Here is a 23,575-nt window from a genome sequence, read left to right as displayed (position 1 = left end):
TACAGTTATCAGCCTGGCAGCAGGGACCTGGCTCTAGTGCAGAAGCTCTGCTCCAGCTAATGATCAGCCCTGAAGTACATCTATTTCCTGCTCCTCAACCTTTTATTTGCCATCTCTCTCTCTCTCTCTCTATCTCTCTCTCTCTCTCTCTCTCTCACACACACACACACACACACACACACACACACACACACACACACTTCCACCTCACTGACAGGTTCTAACTAAGGACTAAAAATATAGTCTAGGGCTTCCCTGGTGGCACAGTGGTTAAGAATCCGCCTGCCAATGCAGGGGACACGGGTTCGAGTCCTGGTCCGGGAAGATCCCACATGCCGCGGAGCAACTAAGCCCGTGCGCCACAACTACTGAGCCTGCGCTCTAGAGCCCGCGAGCCACAACTACTGAACCTGCGCACCTAGAGCCCGTGCTCCACAACAAGAGAAGCCACCGCAATGAGAAGCCCACGCACCGCAACGAAGAGTAGCCCCCGCTCACCGCAACTAGAGAAAAGCCCACGCAGCAACAAGGACCCAACGCAGCCAAAAATAAATAAGTTAATTAATTTTAAAAATATATATTTATAGTCTATTCTAACAGCCAGGCAAAAGATGATAGTTGAAATGAAACTATTTTATGTTTATATATCACCTGGTTTATGTGTTAAATAAACATGCTCTAATGAAGAAAGATATATAAAGATCATTTCAACCCCTCTAAAGAAAGACTTTTACTATAATATCTATATGGTAAATATGTGCCCAGATAAGATATATATTTACTTCATTAAAATGGTAGTTATAAAATTCACTGAGTCGATAACATTTCTAACTTCCTCCTTCCCACCAATGAGGAATCAACATGATGTAAGTAGAAGAAAACACTGAACTGGGAACTTCCCTGGTGGCGCAGCGGTTAAGAATCCACCTGCCAATGCAGGGGACACAGGTGCGAGCCCTGGTCCGGGAAGATCCCACATGCCGGGGAGCAACCAAGCCCAAGCACCACAACTACTGAGCCTGCGGTCTAGAGCCCGCGAGCCACAACTACTGAGCCCGCACACCTAGAGCCCACGTTCCACAACAAAGACAAGCCACAGCAATGAGAGGCCCGAGCACCGCATGGAGAAGCCGGCGTACCGCAACAAAGAATAGCCCCTGGTCACTGCAGCTAGAGAAAGCCGCGCAGCAACGAAGACCCAACGCAGCCAAAATATAAGGAAAAAAAGAAACACCGAAGCGGGTAGGAAGCATTGGCCTGAGATTCTAAGGACTTCTGGACCACAGGCAAATTAAGTTAGGTTGTTAGAAACTTCAGTTGTAGAAACAAAGGAACAGGAATGGACTTTCTCTTCAGTTTCCTCCAAAATTAAATTTCATTATCCCCCTATGTTCCTATGCTATTCCTCACTTAGGAGCTGACCTTAAAAAGCCAGCACTGACCTATCATTCCTACCCCTGGGCACTCTCTTCCCCTGCTTTCTTGAGTCATCTCATAATTAAGAAAGGGGCTGGTGACATTGCCAATTTCAAAGGAAGAAAGAAAGGAAAGGAAGGGAGGAAAGGATGAAGTGAGGGAGGGAAGAAGGAAGGACAGACCAAATAATTCAAAGTAAAATGTCAACAACACAAGACACATCAATAGGAACCAATCCATAAAATGAATCCTTTTCAATCCCCAAACAAAACAGAGCAGGAAAGAAACCAGTAGGGATGCCCCTTATTACAAGCCCCGGTACAAACTGATGCTACCGTTCAAAACAAGATCACAAATTCTTCTAAGACCTCAACCATCAATAGAGTGATTGTGAGAAGTTTCAGAATTGTCACAGGTCACTGGCTTCTAAAACACTCCCCCAATGAAGATCTATCATTCACATGATAGAAAGTCATCCATCTCTACTTACCATACTAGTTCTTCTGGTACATCAGTGACTAAACGTTGGAAACCTGAACCCCATAAATGTCACAAGAATGTGTATTTTCAACTGAGCGAAGAAGTGAATGAACACCCAGGACTAGGCCTCTGAGTTATACTACATGCCACTTACTAGGAAGAAGTTTGAAAATAAAACTATTTTTAAATGAAGTTTTAAGTTCTATCTTAAAATGATGTTTTCCCATACATCAAAATATGCCATTAGTTTAAAAGGTCAATTCATCTAATTCCTCAATGTCCAAGAAGTTTTTTAAAGCTTTAAGTGAGAGTTTATTCCCAAATATTTGTTTGGCAAATGGGAAGAAACTTGAAATACATCAGCATTTACTCACATCAGATTCCCAAAGTGTTTATCTAAATCAATTCTGAACTAAAGCGCTGCCAATCCATTCTCTACAGGACTGCTATTTCTCCTCTGCTTTCCAGTTAAGCCAAATCTAAAATGCCTTTCTAATTAATATACTGAATTCTTCTTTAGCAGCAAAAACTTGACCAATGAACAGCGGATTTGGGAAAAAAAAACACCTGAAGTACTTGAATCACTTCAGCCATCTTGGAGTTGTTTGGGGATAATTTAAGCAAAACTGTCCTGGAGGAAAATGTAAAACCTCACTTGATTACGTGGAGAATTTTTTTTTTAACGGGGAAAAAAAACCTTTCCCAAAAATACACCACAGAGGAATTACAACACCTATTAGACTGGTTTCGACTTTAAAAGATCCAGTTCTATGGTCTTAGCATGTACCACACCAATCCTATCACCCACCCCCAGTCCCCTGTCACTTAGAAAAATACAATTCCTGCCATCGTATCAACCTCTGAAAACCACCCGTCTGATGATATTCTGCTGCTGTGCTTCACCTGTATCCCTGATCTTCTTCAACAGTCCTGATTTCTACACAGCAAGAAGGCCCACAGATCTTCAAGGTTGGGTTATATATAACTACACAGACAGCAAGAGAGAGCTCATGGGTACACTCAAGCAAGGAAAGCTCTGAAGAAGAGGAGAGGCATGCTAGGACTTCCCCCACCCTGCTCTGCAATGCCGGAGTAAAAGGACGCAGAGACTGTGGCAGGGAGCTCCGGGTCCTTTAATCTGCAGAGGCCACCTCGCAGAACAATGACCTCAGGAAAGCCAGGCCTCTGGCTGGCTGCCTGCCTGCCTGCACAGCACAGGCAGGTGCAAGTACTCAAAGTGCTTACTCTTGATCTGGGAGGATTAATGAGCTAATTTCTACAGAGCCCTTTAAGCTGATTGGCCCAAACGCAACCGAATAAGCATCATCATTAACCACAGGCAAGATTAAATCTTCGGGATCCAAGGAGGCAAATATTCAGAAGCGAGGCAATGTTCCTCTTCCACAGGGGGTGGGAGAGCATTTATCCCTAAAATTCAGACCTTCATCCAGAAAACACTTATCGAATCTTGAATAGGAGGTGTGGGCTATGGAGGCCAAAGGCCTATCCTCGAGGAGGAGTGCCGGGATGGGCAAGGAGGCAAACCATCTGCACAGGGTATGAGGACCACCAGGGGTGAAAGAGACAAGAGAGGAGCAGAGGGGAAGGCGGTTCAGGGGCAGAGACCATTTCTGTGAAATCATTTATTCCGGGTCTTAAAAGGGAGACCAGATCAGGGTGGGTTCCGTTTATGAACATGCATCAAGCTATACATTTATGACATGTATACTCTTCCTTGTGCATATTATACTTCAATAAAGGTAACGCTTAAAAGGAGAGACAGAGCTCTCTGTTAAATACATGAAAATGGAACGGATGGGGTGTGGAAGGGTGTTCCAAGCAGAGGGAAAACTTGCCTAGCAGGGGCTGAGAAAGCATGAAGCATTTCAGCAACTGCAAAAAGGTTCCCACTGGCTGCGAGCCTGTCCTGAGAATAGAAATGACAAAGGGTGTGGGGCAGGGGGGGTACACACTGAATGGGAGGCAAGAGACAATTCCCGAAGGTCTTAAACACCTGCTGAGAGTTCGTCTTAAGGATGATGGAAGAGCCACTAAAAGTGTTTAAGCCTGGGGTTAACTGATAAAAATGTGGGTACAGCAGTATCACTTTGGTAGCAATGCACACTAGAGCTGGAAGCAAGGCTGCAGACAAGGAACCCGGTCAGGAAGTCATTACAGTCATCCAAGTTAAGAACTGATAAGAGCCCGAACTGAACTGGCAATGGCCAAGAGGAAGTGAGAGACAGATCAAAGAAGGGATCCAGCACGCAGAGTATTTAGGACTGAGGACCAATCAGATGTGGGAGAGAGAGGAAGACGGGCAAGTGCAGGATGAGCAGCACGTTTCTGCTTCACACTCGAGGGTCTTGTGTAAGATGGAGAACGTTGAAGGAGCAGGATTAGGATGAAGCAAAGGTGGCGAGGCAGTGAGTTTCACTGTGAGTATGAAGTTCTGTGAAGTGTCTAAACAAAGATGTTTAAAAGGTAGCCCTCATACCAGTCCAAAGACCAGAGAGGCCCTGGGCATTTTAGGCAGTGGTTGAAGCCTCAGACCCATAGAGAAGTGGATCCTGGAGCAGAGATACGCGGGGAAGGAGCAGGAGAAATGGCAGATGGTGCCGACTCCTGCAGAGAGAGGAAGAGAGGGAAAGCCTGCAGTGTCCACTGGCTGCAGCCACAGAAGGTCACGGTGACTGTGGACATTCCAATTTTGGCGTCTTAGCAAGAAGGCAGATGCCAGATTGCAGTGAGCTGAGAAGTGGATGGGAGGTTCTCCACTGGGAAGGGAAGCAAAGAGATAAGGCAGGAGCTAGAGGAAGAAGGAGTAGTGAGAGTGTCGGTGTTTTGTTCTCTTTTGCTGTGAACGATTAGAGGGACACGAGAATATTTATAAGTAGAGCTAAGAGCAGAGAGGCAAGGAAGGAGACAGGAGAGCAACAGTGATGACCTGATCTGCAGACAAATGCCCCATCCCCTGACCCGCTGGGGCACACAGTGACCATTTCTTTTAGTCAGCAGCATTTCCTGCCAGCACGGCAGCCTCCGCAGGGCGGATGCAGAGGTGGGAGAAAAGTGCAGTCGGAGCAGGTTGCTCACAGAGCCCTTTCGCGACGGGCCGTACCTCCGGCAACCTTCCCGCAGGATGCTCTCACCACTTGTCAGAGGGCCATCTGGCACCCGAGGCCCCGAGCTGTCCTGTTCCACAGGTCTCTCCAGCTACCTCCCCGCAGGGGCCTCAGGCTGCCCCGCCAACAGCCCACTGGAAGGCGCCGCCCACTGGAAGGCGGGGGCTCGCGGGCCCACTCCCCCTCCTGCAAACTCCCTGATGCAAACTGAGCAGGGAAACTCTACAGGACGCTCCACAGTCTGGCAAGAGTCAGGGCAGTATTCTCTGCCGGTAACTCGGGCCTGATCAGCCGGCGCAGCGCACAGCAGCGCAGGCTCAGACTCCCGGAGAGCTCGCCCTGTGCCAAGCACTGTTCTAAGTGCTCCAGAGTCTCCCTTTCTCTGCAACCCTATCGTTATCATCTCCAGGTCGAAAATGAGGAAACCGAGTGCAGACACCTCCAAATAACTGGCTCAAGGTCGCGAGGCCAGCGACTGCCACTGCCAGGCCATCTGACTCCAGAGCCCGCCACGTTTTAATTTACTCTCCAACACCATCAAAAATGGGGGATACAACAGACTTATAAGAGACAGGGGGAAATTTATAATTTTATCTGTCACAAAGCAAATGCATAAAGTATTACAGAAATTCTAACATGAGTTTCTCTTAACCCAGAGATTTTTCCCACATGCTAGTCTGAACAGCACATTTAAAAGCATTTCTATTGAATTAATAACACCACCGAACTGTACACTTAGAAAATGGTTAAAATGGTAAGTCTTATGTTACCTATATTTGTATATTTTACCACAATAATGAAAAAAAACGAAAAGAGCAGTTCTATATACATTTTTCTCTTTACCAAAAAAAAAAAAGTGAAACGATATGAAAATCAAAACACCTGCGTGAAGCTAAGCATCTCAGGACTCTCTGTTTTCTTCTAAAAAAAAAAAAAAAAGCCAATGTGGGGCTTCCCTGGTGGTCCAGTGGTTAATACTCAACGCTCCCAATGCAGGGGGCCCAGGTTCTATCCCTGGTCAGGGAACTAGATCCCGCATGCATGCCCCAACTAAGAGCCCACATGCCACAACTAAGGAGCCCGCATGCCCCGACTAAAGATCCCACGTGCTGCAACTAAGACCCAGCGCAGCCAAATAAATAAATAAATAAAAGGCAAGTTAAGAACTGACAGCAACAGCAAAGCAGCCCGGTTTAAAGGTCTGGGAGATTAAAATACACTCAGTGCTCCAGGCCTCTGAGGTCCTGTGCAAAAGAGTGTGACGCAGTATATAGTTCCACTGTCCTCAAGGTCCCTCTAGAACATCTATAAAACCAGTTCTAATCCCTAAACCACAGAGCTCCACAGAACCTCTGAGAGCACAGAGCAGAGCTCTGGGCTGCTGCTCCTTGAAGACCTGGAGAGTTGCCCATTACTTGTGCCTGGGGAAGATGCACCGGAATGGTTAAACAAAGCTCCCGGGAGAGAAATCAACAGAGTACTTGAGAACCCATCTGTCAAACTACAGGTAGGAGTCTAGGAACCAAATTCTTTTTGTTGACTAGAACCAGAAATGCAGCAGGTGGTACTTTTGGATCACTCTAAATGACTGCCCAGGATAAAAGTAAAGCAACGCTGAGAAATAAGGTGCAAAACTACAGAAAGACTCATCCTGCAAAAAATATCTAAGAAAATCAAACATGCTCTGAGGCATGGGTCTATTTAGTGTTTCTCAGAGGAAAACCAACATAGATAACAGACGCTGCTAGAACTATCCGATTCTAATAAGGAAACTGATACTGCGTTGAATATAACTCTTTTGACAGGAAAGTTCCTTGAGGCTGTTCAATCGATTAAGGAAGCCCAAGTCAACATTTACATGATTCACTTTTTGTTCTTTGTTTAGCAAATCAAAGTGATAATATTAATACCACCAACAAATAAACTAATTTTTCAACTAGCATATCTTTGGGTGCCCCATGTACTTCTAAAGAGCGAATCTGAGAGATGGCGGGGGTTGAGGAACGAAGATTGATGAGGCTGAAGAGTATTAAACAAGCTAGGACACCTCCCATGAGCAGTTATTTCTATAGGAGACAGAAATATTTGAAATCTACTAATATTGATGGCTAAAAGAAGGAATTTAATCATTTCGTAACATGGTTAACCCCTAAGTATAAAGCTCCCCATTTCCAGGTCGCACACAAACTTTTGAACCAGATTACCATTACAAACTCTCCACTGATCTTTCACCACACAAGAACAACAATATAACAAAGAGAAAACTTTATTTTTAGACTTGCAAAATCCTGTGCTTTTCTAAAACAGAAGTCAAACAACTGAACCTGCTTTGTTTGGACTTTAGTAAGCCTCTTCTCCTCTAATCTTGAGACCCCCAATCTCTGCCAGAAGGAAACGAAGAAGAAAAAGTGCTCGGTGCCACGCTGCAAAGCTAAAACACCTTGCCTCTCTTGGCCTTCTGCTCAGGCACCTCTGAGCCTCCTGCTGGTCACGGTTCACACTGCTGCAGCCCTATCATATGACACCTGCCTTGTGGCCGGGAGAGGCCAAGGCTGTACACCCGCACTCATGTCGAAACTGGTCCAATGTTTGAACTACTAACTTCTGCGTGTAATGTTTAAGCAGAGGTGCTTAATTGCAAGTTCACTCTTCATTACTTAACGAGCATTAAACGCTAAATGGAAATGGGTTTGTAATTCCCTATAAACATGAAGACCCTGGAAAGCCCTATTCCAGCAACTTGACTTCAACAGGGGCCCCCCACAGGCCATCTCTTTCAGTTGGAAAATTAGGAGATAAATTTTAAATGTAGAAAAGCCCTTTCCACAGTGTGAATGTGCAAAAATCAATGTAGAAGTAATAAGCAGGTGTTTCTGCTTGAAAATTCCTCAGGTAAATTTCTTTTTAATTAAATTGACCAACCATAATTAACAATGCTGCTACTGCAAGCAGAAAGAAGCCCTGCAATCAATCCCCTCATCTTAATTAAACTAAGATTTTATTCATTTTAGTTGACAAAACTGATCAGCTCAGAACAGTTTTCAAAAAGCAAAGCTTGAAAAAAAAAAAAAAGCAAAGCTTGCATATTGACCCTAATAATTAACAAAATAAGCATATAAATTGATTATAAGTAAGTGCTGGTCCTCACCCTATGGAAACTATGTGGCTGATACCATCATTCAACTTGTATGCATCATCTATGTGCTGGAGACAGAGGGATAAATAAGACCCTGGAAGAGTTCACAGCTAGGAACTCCTAGCTAGGAAAGGCAGCAATGGAAATAATCAGGCACCTTACAAACTTACTCAGACTTCAAAATTCAGCTCAGATGTCTTCTGTGGAATACCCTGTTTCCTTATTTCTCCTAGCAGTCAATCCCTCCTTTGTGCTCTACCAGTGCTCACTCATCACATCTTACAGAGTCGTTTACTTGGGAAGTCCTTGAAGGCAGGGACAATTTTTCTTAACTTCTATACTGCTAGCACCTAGCACGATGCTCGGGACATAGTAGGCCTTTAGATTTTGTTGACCACATAAAAATTATGAAGTTACATGCTGTGAGATATAAAAAGAGGGGCAGATGAAGCCACCATACTTTGCCTTGGGAGAAGGAGAAGGTTTCTCAAGAACATTCAAACTGGCCTTGAAAGCTGAGTGAGATTCACTACAAACATGGGCACTTAGAGAAGAGCCTGTGAAAGGCAACAAGGAATGGAAGGCCAGACGGGTCCTAAGACAGCTGACTATTCAGGATACAATCAATGCAATCAGAATATGAGAGGGGTCAAGCCAGTTGAGAGCAGGCCTTAAAACCGGGAAGATGAAGGGGCTTAGCTACCAGGTTAAAGGAGTTTTCACTAAATACTCTAGGCTTTGAGAAGCCCTTGAAAATATTTAATCCACGCAGTGACAGGAAGAATCATCCTTTTATTAGAGTCTTTGGCCAAGTTATGAAAGTTCTTGGTTTTCAAAGAATTTTATGTACAGATGCTTATTTTGGAGCTTTTATAGCCTAGGTTAGGGTTAGGGTTCTGCCCTTCAGTATTTATTTCAGTCTATGCTGTTTCATTCACACAGTAGCAGATGATAAAGGCTCGTTTAAACACCTAATGAAATTCTTAGTATCTGTTTTAATTTTTTTTAAGGGAGAAGTGGAGCATTCTTTTTAATGAAAAGAAAAAAAACGTTTAAGAGGAATATCCTGAATTCCTTTTTCATCACCGTACTTAAGTATAAAGATATGGGAAGGCAGCATCCCATCCCAGCGCCAGTAAGGTTAGAAGCTGAGGGCCCACTTTACCTGGTAGGTTCCCTAACTGGGTTTAACAAGCCTCTCAGACGAGACGATCCAATAAGGGCCAACACAACTCTCCTGGTCCTTCACGTGCTTGGCCCAGGGAAAGGTAATGCCGGCTTCTTGCCATTCGACTTTGCCAAGTTTTTAAAATGTAAGATAAGGTGGTATTTGTGGGCCGACTAGAAAGGCACCGAAAGGCAGAGAGCAGATCACCGACAGCCTCGGCTTTCATTCTTGCAGCTCGGCCTTGGACCAGAGGGAAGCATCGGCCCGGCGCAGGGCAGAAGGCCAGGGTGCCTGCTTTCCACGGGCGACCGAGCTGGGCAGTAGGCGGCGCGCCCAGCTACCGAGAGGCGGGTACCCGGGAACGCCGGGCGGCGCGGAGAGCCGGGCTGTGAGGCGGGCGTGGAGCAGCGGCTGTCAGGGAGGGAGGCCAGCATCCTCCCCGGCCTCGGGAAAGAACCTGGGCCTCCGCAACTCCTACGTAGCCCGGTTACCCACGCCGAGAGGCTACTGACGGGAGACCGAGGCGCGGAGCTTGGAGAGCAGAGGCGCGGCTGCGCCCGCTGGGTCCCCCAGGACGCGGCCCCCAAGGCGCGGCGCGGGGGCGCTGGAAGCCGAGGGCGGCGCCCCCGCAACCCCACCCCGGCCGCGGCTGCCAGCTCGCGTGGCCACCGACCACAGGCTGCGGGCCCGGCGCGCGGGAGGAAGAAAATGCGGCGGCATTGCCGGGTCCCCAGTTCCGCCGCCCCAGCGATCGGGGAGATAAAAGTTTGCAGCATGCGGCTTGTCTGCAGTGCGAGTCACATCCGCCGCGCCGCCTCCTGCAGCACCAGCGCTCACGGAACGAACAAATAAATTAAAAAAAAAAAAAAAAAGCTGTTGAAGCCGGTAGGCCCAGAGGCCGACCGCTCTGCCTCCCGGGCGTGCATGGAAGCAAGCCCAGCATCCCGCGTCCCCTCCCGCCCAGGTCGCGCCTCCCGCCCGGCCTCAGCGCCCAGGCTGAGCCAGCCCCGCCGCGCCCGCAGCACTGACCGATAACCTCCTGCAGCTCGTACGCGTCCCTGCAGATGGGCCAGCCGACCGCCTGCGCCGCCGGGGCTGGGGCCCCGGGTGCCACCGGAGCCGGCGCTGCTGTCGCGGCCGCCGGGGCCGCCGCCGCCGGTGTCACCGGGGCCGCCTGCTGGGGCTGCTGGACGTGCACGGGCGAGCCGCTCGGCTCCGCCATGATGCTGCCGGAGGAGAGCGAGAAGACGCGCCGGCCGGCGGACGACCTTCCACTTGAAACTTCCCTTCCCTCCCCTCGCCGCCGACACCTCTCGACCGGCGCACGCCCTCCCCGCCCGCCGCCGCCGACGCCGCCGCTGGAGCCAGCCACGAGGGGAGGGAGCAAGGGAGGCCGAGCCGGGCGGAGGGAGGAGGCAGCGCCACCGGAGGCGGGGAGGGGAGGAGGCGGCGGCCGCCGCGCTCGCCGCGCGCCCCGCGCCTCGCGCCTCGCGCGCGCAGTTCTCTGTCTCCGCGAGGGGAACCGCCGCCCCGCCGCCCTCTCCCGCCCTGCTTGCAGCCGGGGAAGTTTCCACCGGAGGGGAGCGAGGCCGGGTTAGGTTGGCTTTCGGGGCCCGCGTTCCTCGCCCCCTCACTCCCTGCTTTCCGTGCGCCTTCGCCCCAGACAGTCGGACTCTCCGGAAGATGTCCCCTGGGGAGCCCGAGGACGGGGTCGTTGAACCGCCGCCACGTTCTCAGATTCAGAAGTCTCCCCAAGTAAAGAGAACCTGAAGTTCATTTACAAGTCAGCGAGTGAGACACCTACACGCCGGCCATTTGTAGGACGCCAGTTAAAAAACAACCCGAGTTGTAACTTTCCGGCCACCTACCTGCCAATATCCCTTTCCCCACCTTGCCTAATCTAATCGCAGCCCTTCTGGTTTTTTCTTAGTGAAACATGATTCCTTAGGTCTCTGGCTGTTCACAAGACTTTATTCATTTGTTCCAAGCCGCTTGGATCCCAGGGAAGCGATGAAAGGGCCTGTGCAGCTAGAATAAGAGGTGTAAGAAAACTTTGGACACTTTCAAATTTTAGACCCTTAATAACAAGCCACATTAACCCATTAGGACAACAGATAGCAGGCATTTCTTTTACAGAGCATACTGGTTGTCAAAGTTTGTACCGCAGCATAAATAAACTGCGTTGGAAACAATTGCTGCTTTTCATCACTCCCAAAATTACCTCATCCTTAAAATTGCTATGGCATAACCATAGGTCTTCCTAATTACAGGTGTCATATTTAACGCTGAATGTTCTCTGTGTTCCCCTGGTATAGATGACCAAGATTGCACCATCCTTGTCTTAAGGTGAAACGGTGCAGTGACCCAATGGTCATAATGGTCATTTGGCCAAAATTATCTTGTGTCGTTTTCATGATGAGGACTACTGAATAAGAATAATGAGCATATTAAAAAAAGAAAATCAGAAAGATTGTGATACTTTGTCTCCCGTGTTTATATACAAAAATCTCCTTAAATTTTTTTTAAAGATAATTCAGATGAAACCCAGAAATTCATTAGGAGAAACGTTGTATGTCTAATCAAAACATTGATGGAAACCGAACGGTGAGTATGCTTAATCTCTCACAGCATGATGGAACACTTGGGGTAAAGCAACTCCTGTGCTCTGGTCTACATACAGAAATTTATGCTGAACTGAGAAGTTGTACATTCTTTTATGAAGGAGTGTTCAAAAACTATTAATTTTAATGTCTGTCAAGAAACAGACAACTTCAAGAACAAATAAATTCTAGGCCTCTGATGTTTCAAGGGGGAAAGAATAGGGATCAGGAATGCTGTAACTGTTCACCTCTTAAAGTGCTACTCCCAAGCCGAAGAACATTTAAGGACTATTTTTTAGGGAAAAGAAAAATGATTAAAGGAATATGACTTCCATTTTGTTATATGAATTTATATTTTGACTTTCAAACCATGAAGGCCGGGAAACTGTGAAGGCCAGGAAAGTTCTTGGAACTTAATAAGAAAACATAATGTTGTCAAGACCAATAGCACAGATTTGAATCAAACACAGATCACTTAGTTTCCCACAAAGAACAAGTGTTCTGTAGTCATATACCAGATATCTGTACCCAGCAGACTACTTTCCAAATGGCTCCTAGGATGATGACTTGTAAGAACTGATGACTGAGTGCAGACCCATCACTACTGCCAGTAAATCAGTTTAAAGAACATTTACTATCAGTGGCCTTTGGCATCATTTTTATATATGAAGAACAGAGCATGAATTATATTTTTAAATTATATAAAAGCATTGGATTAGAATTTTAAGTTAATGTTTCCATAAACAACTGAGTAGAGTGGTACTTAAAACTAGGAAATATATGTATTTAAAAAGTATTTAACTGATATGCAATTTCCCCTGAAAACCTATTACTAAATTTAAACTGAAAGGTGGCAGGGGAGGAAGCCTTTAAAATGTAAACGTTTATTTCAATACATATCTTTATTCTTTATTTATTTACATTTAGTCAGAGACTTTAAAACATTAGAAAGAAAAAATAAGAGGCCAAATTTTGTTAAGTGTTTACAACTACCTCATTATATGTCAGGGTTTCTCAACTTCAGCAGTTTTGATATTCTGTGCCAGGTTATTCTCTGTGTTGTAGAGGTCTGTTCTCCTGGCCTCAACTCACTAGATGCCAGTAGTACCCCCGCTCTCAGTCATGACTATCCAAAAGGACCCCAGATGTTGCCAAATGTCCTCTGAAGAGCAAATCACTGCTTTAGGTAAACTGAATATACAAAATTGTCATTTTATAAACAGATTATTGCAGTGGTTATTTGCATTACAAAGAGTTTAAATAGAGTTTAGTTATTCACAAATCCTGAAGAGGATCAGAATATGCTACCCCAAATATGCCACTTTGGCATAAGAATTATTTTGAGCTGAAGGCAATTAAGAAACAATAGACACAGGAAGAGTTCTCTTCCCTCCCCCAGTCTGCCTAAAAACATGGCATAAATTGCCCTTTTGTAAATGAAATTTCCATTTATAAAGGAAATTTCCATTTCCAAAGGTGCCCCCTCTTCCATACCAGGAATGTTATCATGGAGATAGTGCTGAGATGAGTCTGCACAAACAACCCTTATCTACCAGTAGTTTCCCCCATACATTTCCTAGTTACCTTCCCACAACTTACCCATACCCCCAGAAGCCCAAACTCCCTTTTCCTTGTCTAGTCACTCCTCCATAATTTATCACCCTTTGTTAAAATGGTATATAAGCCCCCAATTCTAACCACCCCTTTGAGTTATTCATCACTGAGTACTCCCACACAAATGTGCATTTCACATGCAAATAAACTGTGTTTTTTCCTCTTGCTAATCTGTCTTTTGTCAGTTTAATTCACAGGCCTCCAGTTACTACATTTGAGAAGTTAAAGCTTTTCCTCCTGTACAACCTTTTGAACATCTAAAAGAAGATGTGTAGTGTAGTGGCCAAGACCTTGAAGAAAGAAAGTGCCAGATTCAAATCTTACCACCAACAACAATTTTTGTTTTTAATCTCTGACTTTGGACTGACTTTAACTTTCTGAGTCTCAATGTCCTCATTCACAAAATCAGCATCATAACTTTGACATGGGTTGTTACAACACAATTTGTATGTAAACAGCTTAACATAATGGCTGACACAGTAAATGTTCAATAAAATGAAAACCCTTATCAATGTCATCATCATTATTCTTATCTGTCAAGATTTGTAACAAAACATAGAAGAGAAAGATTTATAATAATGGCAATCATGAACTGTACAGACTATAAGCTCCCTGAGGGTAGGCATTTTTGTTCCTTTGGTTCATTGCCGTATCCCAGTGCCTGGAATAACATCTGCCACAGAATATCCTCAGTAAATATTTGTTGAATGAATATAACACTTTTTAAATGGATAAAAACATGCTTTTAAGCATCAGAATGAGTCAGCCATGCCAAGGGTGGATTAGATGGGAGGAAACTGGAGGCGGAGAGACGGATTTGGAAGCCACTGCAATAAAGTTAGAGAAATGTGTATGTGAATAAAGCCATGATATTGAGGATAATGATGAGGGGGTAGATTTAAGAATTATTTAAGGAGCAGTAAAATGGAACTTAATGACAGATGAGTTTCCTTTAAAAGTCAAATTGCCCAAGTCCATTAAAAAAGTAGATGAACACAAGTACAATGTATAAAATGTTTTAGAAATACTTCTATTGAAGGAATGAGAGGTTCTCTTGATTGACAGGTGGTCCTTCTCCCATGGCTAACCTATAATCTATTGCAAAGTCACTTCCATTGCCTGGTGAGAAAAGGCCAGATGTTCTTGGGTGTGAAGCATATCTATAACCATATTTCCCATTTACAACTCTCTTATAATTCCTGTTTTAGTAACTATGTTTGAGGGGAAAGTTGTGACAGAGCTGAACATTTATTTCAACAATTGCTTCCAAAGACAAGCACCCAATTTTTTGAGTTAAGGTGATGGCAGGGCCATAGTAGAAAAGGTATGGGTTTAAGTCTGTAATAGCTGGATTTACATACTTGATCTGCACTTACTAGTTGGCAGCTCAAACTCTCTGAGCTTCTGTTTTCTTAAAATAGGGACAATTACCCCAGGATGATTGGGTTGCAGTAAAGATGAAATGAGTTGGTATGTGTAACACACCTTACCCACAGGGACACACTTTAGTAGTATAGCAGTGGCTCCAGAATTTCCTCCTGGGAGGGACTCAAGGGTGGTGGTCTCAGGTTGAATTGCATCGCCCCAAGAGACGTGTCAAAGGCTCAAACCCCAACACTTGTGAATGTGACCTTATTTGCAAATAGGGTCTTGGCAAGTTAAGATTAGGTCAAAATAGATTAGGCTGGGCCTATTCCAATGACTGGTATCCCTACAAGAAGAGGAAATTTGGACCCAGGGATACAGGAAGAATGCCATGTGAGGAGAGAGGCAGAAACTGGAGCGATATGTCTGCACGTCAAGGGATGCCAAAGATTGCCAGCAGCAACCAGAAGCTAGGAGAGAGGCATGGCACAGATTCTCCCTCAGAGCCTCCAGTAGGAGCCAACACTGCTAATACCTTGATTTTGGACTTCTAGCCTCCAGGCTGGGAGAGAATCAATTTCTGTTGTTTTACTCCACTGAAGTCTGTGGTACTTTGTTACAGCAGCCCTAGGGAAGTAATACTGCAGGATTATGGGATTTGTTCTTTAGCCAGCTGCATTTCATTTGGACCAAATTTAGCAATGAGCACCAATGGAAATAACCACTGCTTTGGAGCCATCACTCTACCAAAGCCCTGGACCTTACGCTACAACTTGTTTTTAATCCAATTTTAAGTGGGGGGGAAAAAAACACAAAGTGCCGAGTAAATATCTGAATGAATTTTCAGCACAGATGTCAAACGTCCATCTGAAAAATGCATTTGAGAACATATGAACCTTTCCAACTTTGAAGACCAAGGCATCCTACAATGAGCTTACCCATAGAGATGTCATGTGCTTGCCACTGACACAGCTGATGATATCTGTTACCCCAAGTCCAGAGCTGGTGTGATCCAGTTTTCTCAGGTTAACACAATTTAATGTTAAGGAGTCATTGGTGCCTATTTCCCAACCATAAATGGAAAGAGAGGCTTAAATCTGTTTTAAGCTAAATTATTGCAAAGACACTGCTTTTTAAATTCATGTGATTTAAGGAATTAAACTTATATGAATTGTAACTTCCAGACACGTGTTTTCATTTATTTCCCAACCTACTGTTGAAACTGACTTTCTATTGCATTTTATGTTACAGACAAAATTGCTCTGGTGACAATTAATGCCTCTTCACTTATCTTAGAGGTTTCTGACTATGATTTGGGTCCTGATAGAAGTCTCACTAGAAGCCCTACTCTCTGTATGCATAGGGAAGAGCTCCATATTTAGCAAGGCTTGCCCTTTGCTAAAACATCCAAAGGCATTATCATAAATCTCTGTGGCATATATATGTCTTTTAACCTGTCTAAAACCTGATAGTCTTGTCCCAGGCAGACTGACATAAAAATGTAATTAAAAGCAATTTGATTCTTTATTGCTGTCTCCACTGAAGAATCTCAAATAGGAATCCTGTTCATTACACAAAACAGCATTTTCTGAAAATTTTTGTTCAACCCCTCTCAACTTCAAAATGTTCCAAACACCAAGGATGTCTCAAAGCCTCTCTTTTCCTCTCTATTAAAAAATCCTCCCACCAAAACTACCAACAAACCCTGAACACTCTTTCATCTCTGCCTCTACGGCCTCCATGCCAGCCTCAGATCTTTATCAGGAGAGGCATGTTGAGTTACCTGTATTCTGAAAAACAAAGGAGGGTCAGTGGCTGCCCTGGTTTATAAGGGGTATGTAATAAAACATTTAATAATTTAACATTTAATAATTTAACAGTAAATACATTTTTAGGGACTATAATTTGCATGACACTTTGCCAAATGCTGTAGAAAAATAAAAGACAAAACTGTAAGGAACGGCACCAAGAAACGGAGGAGAGCTTAAACAAGCTTTATTTGGGAACGCTCCCGGGCAAGGTTCACTGGTGTGAGACAAAGGGGCCAGAGGAGGCGCGCCCCGGGCGAGAGTTTGGGCAGAATTCATAGGGGAAGAAGGGAAAGGGGTGTGGTGAATCCGGGAGGACACAGGTTACTCCTTATTTGGTGGTCTCTTCGGGTATCGTGACAATATCCGGTGCCGGTTGCATCAGTCTTGGGACCGTTAGTCCCGCCCCTCGAAAGGCGGGAAGGCTGGGCCGGGTGGAAAAGTCCACAAGTCAGTTCCTGGAACTGGGTGGTCCGGAAAGTCTCCTGGTCAGTTTCTGGAACTGGGTGGTCCGGAAAGTTTCGGTCTGATGCAACCTGCGAGTCTGATTGCGTTCCCCTGCCTCGGGCCAGTTGGCCTTACAAAAGCTATCTCAGCCCTTAAGAATTGTATAACCCATACAATCCCATTTTATCCAGTGTCCAATCTTCCAGCACCCCAGCTACCCCCAAGTTACTGAAACATGTAAACAACACTTAAAATAAGGAGACTAGCTCAAACCAGAGGTCACAGAGATGCCGTACGATGGGTTGATTTGCTGATCGAAATAAATCACTTCTCTTACAATTGACTGGCAAAGTCTACAAATCAAAACCAAAAAACCCATGCCCTACTGGTGCTAAAGGCAAGAATTCTAAGAGAAATGGCAGGAAATAGCAAAAAAATGAAAATGAAAACCAGACAAAAGAGGGAATTCATGATGGTCCAATGGTTAGGACTTGGCAATTTCACTGCCATGGCAAGGGTTCAATATCTGGTCAGGGAACTAAGATCCCACAAGCCACACATCATGGCAAAAAAAATAAAATAAAATAAAAATGCAACAAAACAGCAGAAGGAGAGGTAGATATTAGAGGCAGCTAGAGAGGTAGATGCCTTTGCTATTAAGCAGTTAGGAGAGGACGGCAGAAATGGCCTTGAAGAAAGCAAAGAATCATGATGGAAGGAAGTTCAGTATCAGGGGCCAGACCTGCATCCAAGGAGACACAGCCCAGGTGCAAGCACATATGTCTACACAGTGTGAGCAGTGGGACAGTGTCACACCGACCAGCGTTGGCCCAGCATGGTATACCATCATGCCAGAAAGCTCGCCCAGTGCTGCCAGATCTTCTGGTTGTTTTAGGAGAAGCCAACAAATCTGATTTTATGTGAAATATTTCCATTTTTAAATATTGGCCTGACTTTATAAAATACTGCACAGAATCTGATACCATATACATAATGTTTCAAAACAAGAAAATGCTAAACACAGTCTTTGAATAAATACATAGTGAAACATGGGCCTGAGCGATAAACTTCAAATTCTGGGTAGTGGTGATCCCTTGAGAGGGTAGGCAGGGGAGAGGCACATAAAGGGCTTCTATGGCATCTGTAATGTTTTATTGCTTTAATAAAAATCTGCAATAAATATAGCAAAATGTTAAGATTTGTTAGACTAGATGATAGGTCCATGAGTTTCTATTACGTTAGTGACCCTACTGTTCTGTACTCTTGAAATATTTCACAATTATAAGACAATAATACTGCACAGGCCAAACATTTTTAGTCCACATCAGACCAGTGGAGCAGAATTTTGCAGACTCTGCATAGCATGATTCAAAAGGCATACAGCCCACACTCAGGTTAGACCAGGGTGAGCAGACTTTGGTCGCCCCTCCCCCCAAGAGTAAAACATAGGTGGTCCAGGTGGTTTTCAACCTGCTTGGACATCAGAGTCACCTCTCCAGCTTGTTAAAACTTCCCATGCCTGAGTGTCACCTAGATTCTACTAAATAATAAGCTGCATCTAGAAACTGGGCAGGGAGGGGATTCTAACGTGCAACCAGAGTTGAAAATAACTGTGATAGTTCTGAGAAGATTACCATGACACAGGAAAGCCACAACTAGAAAAGCACCTGAGTCGGGGGGCTCCCAGATAGGTGACAACTTTGAAAATCTCAGTGGTCACTGGTGGCTTTCCTGGAATTAGACATAACAAATGACAATGAAAGCAAAATACTCATTAAAAAGGACTAAGTCTTTTTGTAATAAGAAAATTGAAATAAGAACTATTGAAAGAGTAACTATTTAAAAAAATATTTTCATTGAAATGGTTAGAATAAAATATTATTCAGTACATTATTTTAAAGAAACAAACTGTGTACCTACTGTGTGCAAGCTTTCTGCATAGAGTTGTGGAATGATGGAAAGATGGATGAGCCCCATCCCTTACTCTCAAAGAAACAACATCTAATGGGGCAGACAGACATGTCAACAAATAATTTGTCGTTTTGGGAGACGGAGACTGGTCATGTGAGTATGACTGTAGTTTTGACTCAAAGACTCCAAAACTAGAGCATTCAAGTTATTGGGTCACAGGGTCTTATTTTAACCATTCTCTGATGGCCTGGGTTTGGTGGAGAGACCCCAGAAGCTGGGAGAGAAGAGCAGAATGGAAAGGAATCATCTCAAAATGACTTTGACTTCAGACAGTGTTAAATATATGAAGGGTTCAAAAATGATGCCTTGACATGGAAACAACTTAAATGTCCATTGACAGACGAATGATAAAGAAGATGTGGAACATATATAAAATGGAATACTACTCAGCCATAAAAAAGAATGAAATAATGCCATTTGCAGCAACATGGATGGACATAGAGATTATCATACGAAGTGAAGTAAGTCAGACAGAGAAAGACAAATACTATATGATATTTAGTATTTACATATCCTTATATGTGGAATCTAAAATGTGACACAAATGAACTTATCCAGAAAACAGAAACAGACTCACAGACATAGAGAACAGACTTGTGGTTGCCAAGGTCGGGGTGGGTGGGGGGTGGGGGTGGGGGAGGGATAGTTGGGAGTTTGGGTTTAGCAGATGCAAACAATTATATACAGGATGGATAAACAACAGGGTCCTACTGTATAGCACAGGGAACTATATTCAATATCTTGTAGTAAACCATAATGGAAAAGAATACGAAAAAGAATATATATATGTATAACTGAATCACTTTGTTGTACACCAGAAACTAACACAACATTTTAAATCACTATACAGTAAGTCCCCTACATACGAACCTTTAAGTTGAAGACTTTCAAAGATGCAAACGTTCATTCTATTAACGTCAGGTGTGAGTGAAATTGCAGCTTGCCCTCCGTCTCCTATTGCTGACGTTCTTTCAGCTCTACCACCTCCCACCTCCTCTCCCTCCACCAGTCAGTAACTCTTCATGCCTGTTCACTTGATGCCAGCCCCTGTATGCCAGCTGTTGTTCCGTATTACTGTACTTTTCAAGGTACTGTACTGTAAGATTAAAAATGTTCTTTATTTTTTGTCTTTGTTTTTTATGTATTATTTGTATGAAAAGTATTATAAACCTATTACAGTACAGTACTATATAGCTGATTGTGTTAGTTGGGTACCTAGGCTAACTTTGTTGGACTTATGAACAAATTGGACTTACGAACACACTCTCGAATGGAACTCGTTCGTATGTAGGGGACTTACTATACTTCAATGACATAAATTAAAAAAAAATGATGTCTCGAAAGACTATTCTTACTATAAGTTAATCAGGTTAATCCACAAAAGCTTTTTTCTTTTTTTAAAAAAATACTTTTTGTTTACTTGGCTGCACCTGGTCTTAGTTGCGGCATGTGGGATCTTTTAGTTATGGCATACAGGATCTAGTTCCCTGACCAGGGATTGAACTCAGCCCCCCTCCATTGGGAGCGTAGAGTCTTAACCATTGGACCACCAGGGAAGTCCCACAAAAGCTTTGTTCTTGATACAAAGACATTTTTTTTCCTTTGCTATAAAGAAGACTTTGGTATGACTTTCTCTTTCGGAACCCCACGTGTGAATGAATCACTGTGTGAATGAATAGAATTCAATCCTCATAACAAAGATAACGTTGGATCATAATATACTCCTTTAGGATCATTTTCAGGAATGTCTATGATTCAAAGCATTTCCTTTTACAACAATAACAATAGCTATAATTTATGGATGCATTGCACTAAGCATTTTAGATACATTCTCCTGACTGATCTTCACCTACAACCTGCTGAGGTAGATCACATTATGTGCATTTTGATAGATGGAGAAATTGAAGGTCATGATGGTTAAATAACAAACCGAACCCTAATCTCAGTTTATCTGCAGCAAAGCCAGGATTCAAACATGCTCTAACTCCAAAGGCTAAAACTTAAACTCAGCACTATATTCCTCTATCGCTTGACAAGGCATATTCGCTATTATTACATTAAAGCTTTTCAACAAAATTTTATTAATTAAATTTCAATTTAATTTTAATTAAAAATGCCTACTGAGGTACTATGCAGTTTGAGACCATTTAAAGCCAGAAGGTAAGGCTGTAGATAGCCAGGAGACAATCACTAAGAGTGGAGTGTTCCTTCTTCAAGCATCAATTTTTGGTAATTTTGAGTTAAGAGACAAATATTCCATATGTGCCTGTATTCCTCCATCCAAATATTATAAATATTAATTCCAAAACTACCTTTATGCACCCGCAACAATACTCTGTGAACGATGGCTGTTGTTAATCTGCGTTTTAAAAATGCTAAGGTAACCGTTAATTTGAATAATCAATATAAATAATTTATTAGTTTGGTCTCCAAATCAAGTAGAAGCTATATGACAGTATTTCACAGCTCAATGAAGCAGATAGTTCAGTCAAGTAGTCTTCAAATCAGTTGTTCCGTAAATACAAAGAAGAGTGGTGTATATATAAGCAATTCAAGAGACTAGAAAAGGCCAGGTAATGTTACAGAATTTTGACACATATTTCAATAGATAATCCAATAATGTTTTCATTTTCATGAGTTTAACTCTTTAAAATTCCATTAAAACATAAAAGAAAGTTTTGAAAAAAGAAAAAAAATCACAGTGTTTTTGGTGTTATTTTCAAGTCATTTAATGCACACATTATTTGAATATTGAGCATTATAGCCGGCTTACCACTTTGTGTTCCCGTGACTGGGCTGTCAAAGGAAGCCGATCATTGCCTTAACCAGCTGTGTGCATAAAGAAAGGCCATTATTTTTTCCTTTCTCATGAAAATGCATGGCCCATTTTGTATTGCCCCGATACTGCCACAGATGGATTTAATTCAGCAAATGAGGTACTTGCTATACTAAAAGAAAGAGCTTATGGAGGTAATATCATGTCAAGAAAATATTATTTTATTGGAACAAACATTTTTTTCAAAGATAGCAAGAATGTTTATTGTGAGGTGGAAAACAGTAGCACAGTAGAAGCCCAAAGAGTTCATGTATCTATTGACAGAGGTTTGTTCTTTCAAATAAGCAATTAATCATGGGAATAGTGGCTGATGACAAATTTAGATTATGAAAGTGCTTCATTAAAATTTTTTTTCCTTTTGAATACATAAGTAGATGTACAAGTTATAAAAATTGAAAGTAGGAAGGGTATAAAGTGAAAACTATCTCCCTCCTGCCTTTATCTTTCACCCATGTGGTTCTCTTTCCTAGAAGCAACTACTATTGCCTTGTTCTTGCATCCTTCAAGAGATATCCCATGCATATGCAACCATATTTATATGTTGTTTTCTATACTAGTAATAACATACATACTGATCCATAGTCCCATTTTTTTACTTTAACAAATGTCTTGGAAAAGGTGTCATGGAGTCCTAATTTTTTTTTTTTTAACCTAGCTCTATGCTGTCCATATTTCTTTTTATACTGGGGTAAAATGTGCACTTAGTAAAATGCTAAGATTCATTTTCATACATTTGGAGAATTGAATACAAGGGTGTATCCATCTCTCAAAGCAAGATTTAGAATATTTCATAATAATTCTTGAGAGCTAATTAATATTCCACTGCATGGGTGTGCCATGACTGATTTAACCAAACCTCTATTTTTGCTCTCTTTTGCTGTTATAAATAAGTTTGCTGTGAATAACATGTATATGTATGATATTGCATGTGTCTAAGTACACCTATGGGATATTTCCTAGAATTAGGATTGCTACATCAAAGGGTATGTGCATTTTTAACTCGGAAGGATATTGACAAGTTACATACCTTAGGGGTTGTATACTCTGGCTGACAATTTATGAAAGTTTTTTTTGCAGTATACTGTGGTTATTAAACTTCCTGATCTTTGCCCACTGGTAGGTGGATAAAGTGTGATTGTAGCTTTAATTTTGTTTCTCTCATTCGGAGGATGCTGAGCATCTTTTCGTGTGTTTAAGAAGCATTAAATAGCTTCATTCCAAAAGAAAATCTGAGCCAAAGCAGAGGTGCTGTGAAGACTGCCATGTATTTGGAGTGATGAACAGAAACACAGAAGACGTGACATTTATTCTAACCTTTCAAGAGAAGTTGGACAAAGTAATGTGTTTCTGAGGACAACAGAAACCTAAGGAAACTTGATATTTCAAGTATCACCTGAAAAGAAGATGCCAAAATCTTGAATGGAAAAGTCCAAGAAACCAAAGATCTAAGAAAGTATGCCTGCCTGAATCACAAATGAAGACAATGTTAATTTGTTTCATCAACATAAATGGTATTGTCCATGCGGAATTAATCTACAGGGTCAAACAGTCAGGCAAGCTTATTATGCAGAAATTCTAAAACATCTGTGGTGTTGTACATTGCACAAAT

The 23,575-nt window shown here is 43.0% G+C and overlaps 1 protein-coding gene across 1 annotated transcript in view; it reads right to left on the bottom strand.

Moving 5' to 3' along the window:
• The window catches only part of STK39 (serine/threonine kinase 39), a 307,498-nt gene extending 296,794 nt beyond the window's left edge, over nt 1-10,704 (bottom strand). The window contains exon 1 of the mRNA XM_032638323.1: nt 10,355-10,704. Coding sequence (XP_032494214.1) covers nt 10,355-10,547 — 193 coding nt within the window. The 5' untranslated portion in view covers nt 10,548-10,704. The remainder of the gene's footprint in view (nt 1-10,354) is intronic.
• Nucleotides 10,705-23,575: the final 12,871 nt, after the last annotated feature.

Source organism: Phocoena sinus, chromosome 7, assembly GCF_008692025.1.
Source record: "Phocoena sinus isolate mPhoSin1 chromosome 7, mPhoSin1.pri, whole genome shotgun sequence".
In the NCBI taxonomy this organism is placed as follows: Eukaryota; Metazoa; Chordata; class Mammalia; order Artiodactyla; family Phocoenidae; genus Phocoena; species Phocoena sinus.
Note: the sequence above shows the minus strand (reverse complement) of the source record. Positions and strands in the feature narration are given on the sequence as shown.